At 48.8% G+C, this 12,778-nt stretch overlaps 1 protein-coding gene across 1 annotated transcript in view; it reads right to left on the reverse strand.

Annotated features, from left to right (window-relative positions):
- The window catches only part of PRICKLE2 (prickle planar cell polarity protein 2), a 329,796-nt gene extending 320,436 nt beyond the window's left edge, over positions 1 to 9,360 (reverse strand). Inside the window, exons 1-2 of the mRNA XM_043587864.1 lie at positions 9,193 to 9,360; positions 8,335 to 8,420 (exon numbers count right to left, since the gene is read on the reverse strand). Of these exons, the coding sequence (XP_043443799.1) occupies positions 8,335 to 8,420; positions 9,193 to 9,234 (128 nt within the window). The 5' untranslated portion in view covers positions 9,235 to 9,360. The remainder of the gene's footprint in view (positions 1 to 8,334; positions 8,421 to 9,192) is intronic.
- Positions 9,361 to 12,778: the final 3,418 nt, after the last annotated feature.

Below are 12,778 nucleotides of genomic sequence, written 5' to 3' on the forward strand. Positions count from 1 at the left end.
TAAATGTTATCTTCGTGTGACGGTTTGCAAGTTGTTTTAACAAACATCCTATGAACACCTCATTTAAGCAAATAGATGGTGAGGGTATAGGACCCCATTTTACTCAACTCCATTTCATCTGAAGTGTGTATGTCTCCAGCTAAGTGTGCGATGAGCAATGTGAATCTGCTATTCCTTCCGGAATTCTCATTCCTTTTGAACCTGAACTCCCACGCGGTCGGTGGCGGTGGGGTGTGTGTGTCTGTGTGTGTGAAGGGGACTCCACCTCTTGTGACAGAAGTTCTTAAAACGGGAATCATCACGCATGATATTTAATGATCACGCGTCACATTTAACAAACGAAGCACGCGGTTCATGGTGGGGGAAGTGACTTATTCTCGGTCACCGAATCTCCAATTTCCAGGGCCATGAATCCACACCTTCTTGCTCCTTATCCAATCCTGTTTCTGCTCCTCTTTCTTTCAACCACAAACATGTGGAGCTCATGTTAAATACCACACACAATGAGGCACGCTACGTGCTTTACCCCATGCAATCCTCATGACAATTTCATTAAGACAACCTTGTAAGAGTACGTGATATTATCCCATCTTTCAGACGAGAAAACCAAGAAAGGCTCCAGAAAGGTTAAGTCACATTTTCAAGGATTCTTAGCTAGTAAAAGGCGGAACCAAGATTATAATTCCAGCCAAATGTCATCAAAGCCTATCCCTTTAACCACTCAGCTATAGTGCTCCCAAAGCCCTTATAAGCTTCGCAGAAGTTTTTATGACACTATCTCAGAGTACACGTTTCTCCCCAGAGATCACCCCCTACGGCCCTCCCATACACAAGGCGGGTAGAATCCCTTTGATCTCAAAATGCTCAATGATGTGGGACTCATTCCCTTGAGGGAATGCTCTCTCTGTCCATAGGGAACTCCCTCTGGGGTAGTCATTAATGGCAGAGATAAAGAATAACCTTCCAGGTTTTTGAACCGACAGACCACAAAATAACACATTTATGAGGTCCCCACCTCCCTCCCCTTCATCCCACTGACCTTAACCAACACAAGCTTCAGGATGAATGACAACCTTTCAACAGAACATGAGTACCACCTTCAGGATTAAAGACAAATGAGATTTATTTTGAAAAACCAAATGACTGACACCAACGCTCTGTGTTTCCTCACTATCCATCGGGTACAAACTGTCACTCAGGGTGATTAAACAAGGATTAATTACCAGGTTTCTGTGCAAGCTGAGATGTTTCAAAGTTTCAGCCCAAAGAACACATAAATATACGCAAGTTTTTTCAACGGCAGGGGTGGAACTTGGCACCAGCCATTTGGAGGACAGTTTGATAAGAGCTCCACATAACTATGTTGAAGCAGAAGAAAAGCTATTATCATATAGTATATAATCAGGAACGATGGAAAAACAACCAAAGCAGCCTTGAACAGAAAAGTTTTAATTCAGTGATAACCCATACCCTGGACTCTAAGAGCTAAGAAATGTATTCGATCGGGGCGCCTGGGTGGCGCAGTCGGTTAAGCGCCTGACTTCAGCCAGGTCACGATCTCGCGGTCCGTGAGTTCGAGCCCCGCGTCAGGCTCTGGGCTGATGGCTCAGAGCCTGGAGCCTGTTTCTGATTCTGTGTCTCCCTCTCTCTCTGCCCCTCCCCCGTTCATGCTCTGCCTCTCTCTGTCCCAAAAATAAATAAACGTTGAAAAAAAAACATCTTTAAAAAAAAAAATAAAAAATAAAATAAAAAAAAGAAATGTATTCGATCTTTGCGCTCTTTATATAATGACACGCAAAGATGTCCCCAAAAATATTTCTTATGAACAAAAGGTATGCTATAAAAGGCCATAGAGAATGTATATTCTCTGTAAAATCTTATTAACACATAATAATTTGAACGAATCTGAGAAAATAAAAAGCAAGCCATAAGCAATAGATGTCTAGCTGTGGGGTCAGCAAACTTTCTGAACAGGGCCAGGTAGCAAACACTTTCGGTTTCCTGGACCACGAGGACCATCTCAACTACTCAATTCTGCTATTGCAAAGGCCACCAGAGAGGATACTAAACGAATGGGCATGGCTGTGTTCCACTGAAACTCTATTTATGGACGTAAAATTGTAATTTCATATAATTTTTATGTGCCACAAAATGTTATTCTTTTTTTCCCCCAACCACTTGAAACTATGAAAACTATTCTTAGAGAGCAGGCTATACAAAAAAACAGGCAGCAGCCTGATTTTGTCCCACTGGCTGTAGTTCGCTGACCCCTGATCTCAAAAGTCAATTAAAGGTCTTCTTCTCTGTGCTATGTAAGTTTTATATGTGTACATGTGTGCGAGCGTGTGATTTAAACAAAAAAAATACTTTATAACAGCCATGCCTTATTTTGAAATGAGAGACAATAATAATATCTCGGGATAAACTAATAGGTTTCCTCAAGAGAAAAATCCTACTAAGGTGTTTCAGTTTCCAACAAGCATGCCATCAAATGCCAATAACATAAGGTGAGCCAAACAGCAAGGTTCTGGGCTAAGTATCCTTCCCTGCTTTGAAGACTCCAGGCAAAAGTCTTGGGTGCAAACACACATACAAACACACACACGATCGCCTTTTTTCCCCCCTTTTCTTGGCACGTCAACTGACCGAGACAGCATATTTTTCCTCCCCAAGCAAAATAATCAGTGGGAACCCATTTCTTAGCCAAATTACAATCCACTAAAGGAAACCAGGCCGGCGTCTCCCCAGATCACCACCCTAATCATCAATCAACACAATTGCCAGGGTAACTAAGATGCTTTTCAAGGCAGTCTTGGCTGACCCAGTGAGCACTGCCTCTGGGGCGGCTGCATGGGGCCAAAGTATCCTTTGGCGGAGAGGCCGCCGGTTGTCCAGAGACAAACTGCTCTGCATAATTAAAACCACCTCACAACGCTACCAAGGCTCTGGGCTTTCCACATCAGCTGCTCATGAAAGTGCAGCTCCAGGAGGCTTGTTCCGAAAGCCCGCCTTTTAATGCTCAGGTCGAATCTACATTTATCAGCAAAGCTGAAACGTTAAAGGGATTACAAGGAGCTTAGAATCCACTGGCGGTTCATTGATCTGGTCTTGCAAGCCTCATCTCCACGTGCCCTTTAGAAATGGCTTTGGTCTATTCCCTGGTTCTTTGGTTGTCTTTGATTTCTGCACCAATCTCATCCGGGGTGGAGGGGAAGTTTCCTCTAGCCCTGATTCGGAAAGGTTCTCAGATGCCTTTCTTCTAAAACCCAGAGAAGCTACTTGCATATTGCCCTAGACAGGGGTAGAGGCCAGTGATTGGCAAACATTTTCCATCAAGGGCCAGACAGTTAATGCTTTTTGGCTTTGAAGGCCATACGATCTGTTACAAATATTGAACTCTACCACTGTATCAAGAAAACAGCCATAGACAGTCCGTGAACAGATAGATGTGTGTAAGTTTGTTCAGAGAGCTCTTTATTTATGGGCACTCAAGTCTGACTTGCGTATCATTTTTCCTATGTCATGAAATAGCCTTCATTTTTTTTCCAACCATTAAAAAATGTTAAAACCACGTATGTCTTACGAGCCATACAAAACAGGTGAAGGGTCAGATCGGCCGGCAGGACTTACTTTCCAACCCCTGGTCGAGACCACTGCTCTTCAAAGTGTGGTCCTTGGACCAACAGTGTCAGCATCACCTGGGAGCTTGTGAGAAATGCAGAACCTTAGGCCCGGGCCTCCAGCCTGTTCAATCAGAATCTGCATTTGAATAAGATGCCTTGGGAATTCACATGCAAGCCAAGTCTAAAAAGTCCTGGTCACGACATAGAATTCTGCAGTCAAACAAGGTTGGAATACCATCGACTTGCTGGCTGTAGGACCTCGGGCAAACTGTTTAACCCTGAAACTCAAGTTTCCTTATCGATTAAAACAGGTATAAATATTTGCACCGTCTCCTAGGATTGCTATAAGTCCGAGACAAGAAGGATGTAAAAACACTGGCCTGGCGCTGTCCATGCTTTTAAAACCATAGCTACTATTATAGACGCTTACTGGTTTTTTTAAATAACCTTTTTTGTTTTGAGAGACGAGAATGCTCATTCAGGATTTACAAACTCCAATCACTTCCAGTACCTGACAGGTCACCTAAATACTTGAAGAGATCCTTGACGGCAACAAGAACGTCAGAGATCACGGCAAGCCAAGGTCACGTCCATCTAAAGAGAGAGCACTCATATGCTACCAGGGAGCAAAGTAGGCTCCTTGCTATCACATCTTTGCATTTTCAAAGAGAAGCTGGAAACCTGGATTCTAATGTTATAAAAAGGCCTCTTAACACACTGTGCAAACCAAAGAAAATCCACCTGCAGGCTGGATGTGACCGGAGAGCCCTCTGCCTTTCAAAAGAGAGGTGACAAGAGGCGGTGAGTCACAAGAAAATGAATCTGGGTTTTCAAGCTAAATCCCAACTCATTCTCCATAGCCAGGAGACCTGGGACGGATTATGTAACAACTCTGAGCCTCAGTTTCTCAATCTACCTCGCAGGGTCTGGTGAGGACGAACCAGAAACGGATGTGGTACGTGGAGGTCTGGACATCCTTGTTATTGCTGACGGCTCTGGCATTATCATTACTATTTTTATTCATCAGTGCCTGGGCATTCACAGGGCAAATCTTCACTGTAAAAACGGCTATTTTTCTCTCCCTGCTCAAAGTGGTTGCAAACAAGCAAGCCCAATTAACCCCCACTGAGAACGCTGTCTCATAGTGCACGAAGAGCTTAGTTATTAATGATTTTGTTCTGCTCACAGTCCATGAAGATGCCTTAATCTTCCTCTTAATGAAAATTTCCTCTGACCCCAGCCGCCGTGGGGCTTGCCCTCGACTGCCTTGACGTGCTGCTTCTTTGTGGCAAGGTCACCTGCAGGGAAGGGTGCCTACCTCTCCCCAGCTGCCCCAGATCAGGTGGAGGAGAGCACTCTGCTTGCCAATTGTGAGCCTTAGGGTTTTCTTCTTGAGAAATTCTACAAATCCCCACAGTCGCCCCCTGCAGGTATGGGTGATGATACAAATGGGGAGAGAGTATAGTAACTCAGGAAAATCTCCATGAACTAGAAGAGACTTCCAGAGGACCTTAGGCATCTTTATTCACACAGAGAGAGCCCTGAAGTACAGAGATGTGGCATACGCAGCACTAAGTGTTTTTTTTTATATTTTATTTTATTCTATTTTTTAATGTTTATTTTTGAGAGAGAGAGAGAGACAGAGAGACAGAGAACGAGTGGGGAAGGGGAAGAGAGAGAGACACAAAATCCAAAACAGGTTCCAGGCTGTCAGCACAAAGCCCCACCCGGGGTTCAAAAGATCATAACCTGAGGCTAGGTGGGACACTTAACCAACTGAGCCACCTAAGCACTCCCCCAGGGCTAAGGGTTTTAACTCAGCATTTCTCTATCCTTAACCTGCACATGAATCAGCTGGGGATCCTATTGAAGTTCCCACTGAGATTAGCTAAGTCTAGGACAGGGCCTGGGATTTTGCATTTCTAACAAGCTCCCAGGAGATGGAGATACAGCTGGCTCCTGCCCCAGGTCTGAATCAACAGGGTCGTCGTCGTCGTCCTCCTTCCCTTGTTTCATTTAGGTCTCTGCTCAAATGTCACCTCACAAAGTGCCTTCCCCACCACCTTCTCTAAAATGTAATTATTTGCTGAATGAGGGCAGGAATCCAGTCTGCTGTGTTCTCTGCTGTATCCCCAGCATGACCAGAGTGCGGGACACAAAGCAGGAACTCAAATATTGGCTCAGCAGAGAGAGCCCATGTTGACAGTGGACGGAAATGAAACTCAGGGAGCCCAAGTCATTTGCCCAAGGTCACACAGCTGGTCCGAGCCAGAGCAGGACAGCAGGCCAGCTCCGTCTGGACTTCAAAGCCTTAGCGCCCTCCACCACACCAGAGGAGGAAGCAAACCTTGTTGACAACAGGCTTCCTCCCTAGAACGTTTGTGCCTTTGTGCTGGAGGCAGCGACGCGATTCTGTTCCACTTCTGGGGGAATGCCTGCTGGGGGACAGTGGATTGGAGGGGACCTGTGTAGAAGCAGAGATGCCAGCAAAGAGGCCGAGTAGTAATACTCAGGGTGCCTTGGTCCTCTGGGGTAAAGGAAATCCTCTCTCCTGGGGTTAGACCACAGGGAGCCTTTCGGCCTCTGTCAGGCCAGCCTTCGGCTCCTTCCCAGGCACAACTCTCTCTCCCAGCGCCTCACAGCCTCCCCCCCCCCCCCCCCCCCCCCCCCCCCGGTCAGAGGAGCAGAAAGTGAGCACGCTGTGGGTTCCCAACTGCCAAAAAAGAACACTGTGCTGTAACCCAGAAATGGCTGTCCCTCTTCTCCAAAAGGTCACCCGAAAGTATGCCCATGGGGGAAAAGGAGGGGGCGAAAGCAAGGAGCTGCTTCCTTTCCAGCAATGGTTGGAAATACCATAAAAAACCCCATTCATGGAGCCAAAGTGAAGCCTTTCTGCTGCCGAGGGGGGCGGGGAACGACTTCTTCACTCATGAAAATCCATCTCAGCCTAATGAAAGGGTCTCTTTCCAAAAGAAAGGCTCCACAATGGGCTGAAAATACCTTGTTCCCCCGTCACAAAATCAGCTGGATTCAAAGGGCTGAAGGTTCTCCAAGAAGCTGTGGTCGTCAGAGTCTAAAGTGACCCGGACACCCAGCAGACTCAAATGGGCAAGCTACGCTTCCTTCCCTGAGGAAGTTCAAAATAATTAACAAACATAGCTAACAGTTACTGTGTGCCTGATACCGGGCAATGTATTTTCAGTATCTCACTTCATCCCTACAAAAACGCCGTGAGTTAAGTACATTGATTCCCAGCTGATGGTTAGGGAAACCAAGACCTAAGGAGGGTGAGAGGCTTACTGGAGGTCAGAGGTCATACAGAAAGGAGGCACGCTAGGCCACACCCCCACACTGACCTACTACCCAACAGGCCCCTGGTCAGGTGACCCAAAGGCTCCAGAGTAGGGGAGGAGCTGGGAAGCACTCTCCTGTTCACCACTCTGCCTCGCCCCCCACCCACCACCAGTTAGAGCACAAGATAGATCAGACAGGAAGAGGCCCTTAGTCCTGCCATAATGGATATGGTTTACCAAAGAAGGTTCCTACACCTATTCCACATATCACCCATATTCACATTTGGGACACACAAGGGGCCAACTATTTGGGCCACAGCACTGGCACTGATGGATGCCTAGGGCTGCCCATTACATATTTATAAGGTCGCCTAGCCGTGCCTCTGACACAGAAGTTATTAAATGCTTGGGAGCCATAAGGGCTGCGCTCAGTGCCCTGAAACAAAGGCAAAGAGGCTGCCAGACCCATCTGAGGCAGGAACAAAAGCATTTAATTTCTGAAGGAGCCGGCTGGGAGTTTCCTCCTAACTGGGTGCCCAGCACGCGTTACCGTTTGGGAGACAGTAGAGAAGCCTGCACAGAGGGGTAACATAAAATCAAAGCAGACCTTTCCTCCCCTGTGTCCAGAGACGGCCTTCATCAGAGGGCCCTATGAGTGGTGGAGAAAGGGGAAAGATGTACTCATCAAAGGGAGAACGTGTGAGGATGTCAGAGAATAGTCTCCTGTCACGCGTTTTCCTTTCTCATGAAGTTGCCAAGAAGGATCCACCTCTTCTCTTGACATCATCAAACTGGGAGCCTGCAAGCCTGCACCCCAACTTTTCCCAACCAGAGCCCGAGCAGCCAGATGCACTGGGAGGGCACCCAGATCCCGCATCTCCCAAACATAATCATTCCAATCCAGGCTGGGGCTGCCTGGAAGTCAACATTCACGGTACATTAATAAGAAACATCTGGCCACCGAAGAGGGTTGACACAGCGCAGGCGGGCAGTAGTGGATTTGTGGGTGGGACCCAGAGTTACAGGGGCCGAATTAAAAACACAACTGGCAAACACCAGCTGTCCTCGACACGATGCACTGTGGCCCTTGGAGACATTGCCAAGTTGCACTGTTTGGGGCTCAGCCACTTAGATACACAGAGTATGGGTAGGAGGGACAGAAAACTCTCCCATCAGGGAAATGCAGCCTGAGCCCAGCTCTCCCGCATCCCCCAGTGTCTGGCCACCACTTCCACCTTGGATATTTGGAGCAGATGTAGCCCCACTCTTAAAGGAACAGGCTTTGCATTCTTTCCATGTGACTTACAAGTGAGATTTACAAAAGGAGATAAATATATGTATGTATGTACATACGCATATATGCATGTTTCCTCCCCCGAAGTGTTAAGTCTTTAGGAATCGGATAAAAGGCATCCTACCTCCATTTATGCAAGGCGAACCCGGGGCACTGGTCACCACAGGCGTTACATGGCTGGCCTCTCTCTATCCGCCCCAGTCCAGTCAACTTCAAAACAAAAAGACAACACAACCATATTTCCACCACGGGGGCTCTCTCCAAAGCCCCACTGGCAACCCAGGCAGAATGACCTGCCCCTCCCACCCCACCTTATCAGATTTGACTCCAAAGTCCCTCTCCGTTGTGGGGGACTTGGGGCGGGGCGCTGCCGGTGCCCCAAGGGTGGTCTCTCGTGTGGGGAAGGGTGTGAGGACCCAGGCGGGCTACCTCTTGTGTGGCCACCAAGCCACCGAGAAATGGCCATGGCTGGAGCTTTGTCTCCCCCAGACACCATGGTCATGGGTTTCTAAGAAACAAAAGCAAGACCTTTCTGTTCCCCAGAGTCCCGGAGAAGCTACCATCGCGCTTTCGCCTAGGGCGAGGCTGCTGGTCCTGGGAAGGGGGCAGCACAGGACACCCCAAAAGACAGCCCAAAGTCAAGTCCGTGGCTACAGCTCCAAGAGGCTAGACGGTGGAGCTCTGCAACTGGGATTCCGATCTGCCTTAAGAGGCGAGGGAGGGGGCTTTCCGGGGCACCCCTACACTGTGACACACAGGGCCACGGCTCCCGGTCTCGCGCTCGCCCAGACTGGGGGTCCGGACTTAACCCTTTCCGCGCCTTCGAGCGCTCCCGCGCGCCCCGGACGCGCCCCCGCGCTTGGGGCCGGCTTACCTGGGGCCACAGGTGCGCGGCCGCCGGGCGGAGGGAGGCTGGGCAGGGGCGCTGGCGGAGGCCCGGGGGGACCCGGAGATCGGCCCCGCTCAGGTGGGGGACACTCACCGAGCGGCTGGAGAGTCTTTTCCGGGAGCTCCGGCTGAACATGGCCGGGCGCCTCCTGCACGCAGCGCCGTCCGTCGGTCCGTCCGCACCGCGGCCGGGAGGGCGGGTCGCCTGGGCGGGCACGCTCCGCGGCCCGTGGCCTGGCTGTCTCCGCCTCGCAGCCCCCGGCTCGCTCCGGAGCGCACGCCTCCCCCTCCTCCCTCGCCTGTGCCTCTCGCGCACCCGCCCGCAGGTCCCTCCCTCTCTCCCGGCATCCCCCCGCCTCCCCGGGTTCGCCCCGCGGTCCACGGGCTCTTCCCATCCCTCCCCCGCACCGGCTGCGCCTACTTTCTCCCTTCCCCTGCTTCCCCGCCTGCCCGCGGTGGCTAACTCTGGTCCCGCACCTGGGCCCGCCCACAAAAGCTCTTCCGTCGCCCAAGCCTTAGTTAGGGCAGGGACCACCTGAAGCCCCCCCCCCTCCCCCGCCCCTGTTGCTTTGGCTGGGGATAGCGGGTGGAGTTGGGGGGGGGGGTAGGTTTTTTAAATGAAGGTGTAATTCGCCCTTTTCAGTGTTGACAAATCCACACGGACCTGTAACGGCCAGCACAATCGAGTCATAGAGCAGTCCCATCATCCTCGCAAATGGACTATTTTAAAAGTTTGTGACATGCATGGAATCTAGACGCTAAGTGCTGGGTAGGTGGAGGAGGAGGAGGGGGAGGAGGACATATGCCCCTAACTAATTGCACAGCGCCTGGAGTATACCAGATGCTTATTAAGTAACTGTTGAATCATGGCAGGCGAGCTTTGACGCTCCTCCCCCTCGCCCCACCACGTGCCCATTCTTTTCCCACCAACTTAGCTGGTGATCTTCCCAAATTGACTGGGATTCTGTCTCTCTCATCAATAAAAAGAAACAAATAGATGTAACAGGAGTCCTAGTCTCACGGTGTTGTTGAGGGAGATGAGGGGCGGGGGCAGATGCCGTTGTTACATACATTATAACTGCACCAACTATGGGCTCATTAAAGATTAGCTGTCAAAAAAAAAAAAAGGTTGCAAGTCTGAGAGGTACAGGCCATGGTGTCCGCTTACCACTGATGTTTCAGCATAAATACGGCCTCCCTTGAGGGAACTTCCGCCACCCCTATTGTAACCTCTGGCACGCACTCCCTCATACCACGTGTAGCATAGGCCGAAAGGGTCTTGTTTATTTATTTGCTGGGACCCACACTTGTTCACCTCAGTACTCATCCCCCAAACTCAAAAGAATAGGGTGACCCAGCTTGGATACTCGCTGCGCATCAGTGTTGGCTAATGATCCTCAAAGCCCAGAGAGTAAGGCTTGAGTTGAATTCCAGGCAAGAACAAGGGTGAGGTGAGGGCCATGAGGACCGAAATTCACGGGGGGTGGGGTGGGGTAACAAACTCAGCAATTGAGATGGACAATATTTTTAGGCAATATTTTACTTCTTAATTTTTGTTTTAATGTTTATTTTTGAGGGAGAGGGAGGGGCAGAGAGGGAGACAAAATCCAAAGCTTGCTCCAGGCTCTGAGCTGTCAGCACAGAGCCTGATGCCGGGCTTGAACCCACGAACCATGAGATCATGACCTGAGCTGAAGTCGGACACTGAACCGACTGAGCCACCCAGGCGCCCCTAGGCAATATTTTAAAGAATCCGAATTGATGCCAAAAAAAAAAAAAAAAAAAGTCCATGATGAACAGAACGTCAACATTATAAATAAAGACCAGATCCTACCCCGCCCTCATACGTCCCTGCCTCACTCACCTCACCATAATCCTAGCTCTGAGAAAAATGCTCCAATGTTTAGCGACCGAAAAGGTAGACTCTTTTATATTGCTTTCATCTATTTACCCAACACCCTCCAACACCAGTAGCTGGTATACTTGCAGAGAGTAAATGCCATGGCTCATTCCTCTCTTTATTTGCTCAGGCCTAGCATAGGCTCCGGCTCATTTCAGATGCTTGACAAATGTTTGTTACATGACTAGATAGAAGGCAGTCGCTTTGGTAGAGGTGGGGGGCAGGGGTGGTGGCAGGTTATAATCAAACCGGTGCAGAAGGCTCAGCTGGCCTTCTCAGCAGGGCTACTGCAGACCCTGCCCTGCCCCGCACTGCACATGGCCTTATAATTGGCACATGTGGGTGGGGAGGACCATGTTCTCACTGTGGAGAGTGCCTACTTATATTTTAATTATGAAAATTTCTAGCAAAGGTCAGAAACGAAACCAGTGCATTACACGTGTCTCACAGATGGAAGAAATGTATCCTGAGGAAGCAGCACCATCTTCAAATTCCCTGGAAGGCAGTACGAGGGGCAAGGGGCGATAGTCCTGCCCCGTGTCTTACTTCTGGATAGACGCGGCTGGTGAAGGATGTGACAATAATAATGCTCTTGGGGAAAATCGTTGGAGTGATCTGGGCATTTAGCTTTTGTTTCTCGTTTAAAGAAGAGATGCCAAGAAGACGTAAGTGGTCTCCACGTAATGTCCGATCAAGCCACGTGCATGAGGCCCCCTTCCACGTCCCAAATAGAGCAACGAGTGTTGCCCCAACACCTGCCATAAAAAACACCCCTGAAACTAATGTAACATTGCATGTTAATTATACTTCAATTTAAGAAAGGCAGTAAAACTAAAAACATTTTTTTATATTTATTTATTTTGATAGAGACAGAGACAGTTCAAGTGGGGGAGGGGCAGAGAGAGGGGAGAGAGAGAATCCCCAAGCAGGCTCTGTGCTGCCAGTGCAGAGCCTGATGCAGGGCTCGAACCCACGAGCCATGAGATCATGACCTGAACCGAAACCAAGAGTCAGATGCTTTGACCGACTGAGCCACCCAGACACCCCCCCCAAATCACCCCCCTCCTGGAATGAGTCCCCCTGTTTATCATCTCAGAACAGGAGCTTGTTTTCCATGGGCTTTTTTACACCTAAGGCTCCTGTTTGGGAAGCAGTATTTTACAGCTCTAGTCAACAACCACTTTATCTTGGTTAGGAAGATAAAGCTTAGTAACCCGGGAAGGAAAACTCATTCTCACTGTCAGCTGTAGGTGAACAGTAGACAATTTTATTTTACTTTATATTGCTGCATTTACTCTTCATAGACCTCTTTGATGTGTGTTCTTTCGTCATCTCTCAAGGCAGTGCAGGTACTGATGGAACTTGGAAGAATCTTCATACATGATCATTGACATGGGAAGACACCCTTCCTATTATACGAAGTGGGAACACAAAACCAGTATAGGCTGTTTGGCTTTAATCTGTTTTTAAATATGCATCAAGAAACTGGAAAGAAACACACACAATACGTCTTTCTTTTTGCCTTTTAAATGTATTTCCTATAATGAACATGTGTTCATTTGATAACCAGAAATGTAAAAATTATTTATCTGAATGGAAAATTGTTGCCTGAGGTCTTCTAACATCAAATCTGGAGCAGGCGTGGCAAGAAGCTGTTTGTCTCTTGGTATAAACATGCCTGTCGTCTATATTTCGGCTTTTCTGTTTTTTCTTATATGAAATCTGTGACTGTTAAGCCTCTGACTCCCTGTTCCCACACACCTGCAGGAAACCTTACGGA

This window comes from Prionailurus bengalensis, chromosome A2 (assembly GCF_016509475.1).
Source record: "Prionailurus bengalensis isolate Pbe53 chromosome A2, Fcat_Pben_1.1_paternal_pri, whole genome shotgun sequence".
Taxonomy (NCBI): Eukaryota; Metazoa; Chordata; class Mammalia; order Carnivora; family Felidae; genus Prionailurus; species Prionailurus bengalensis.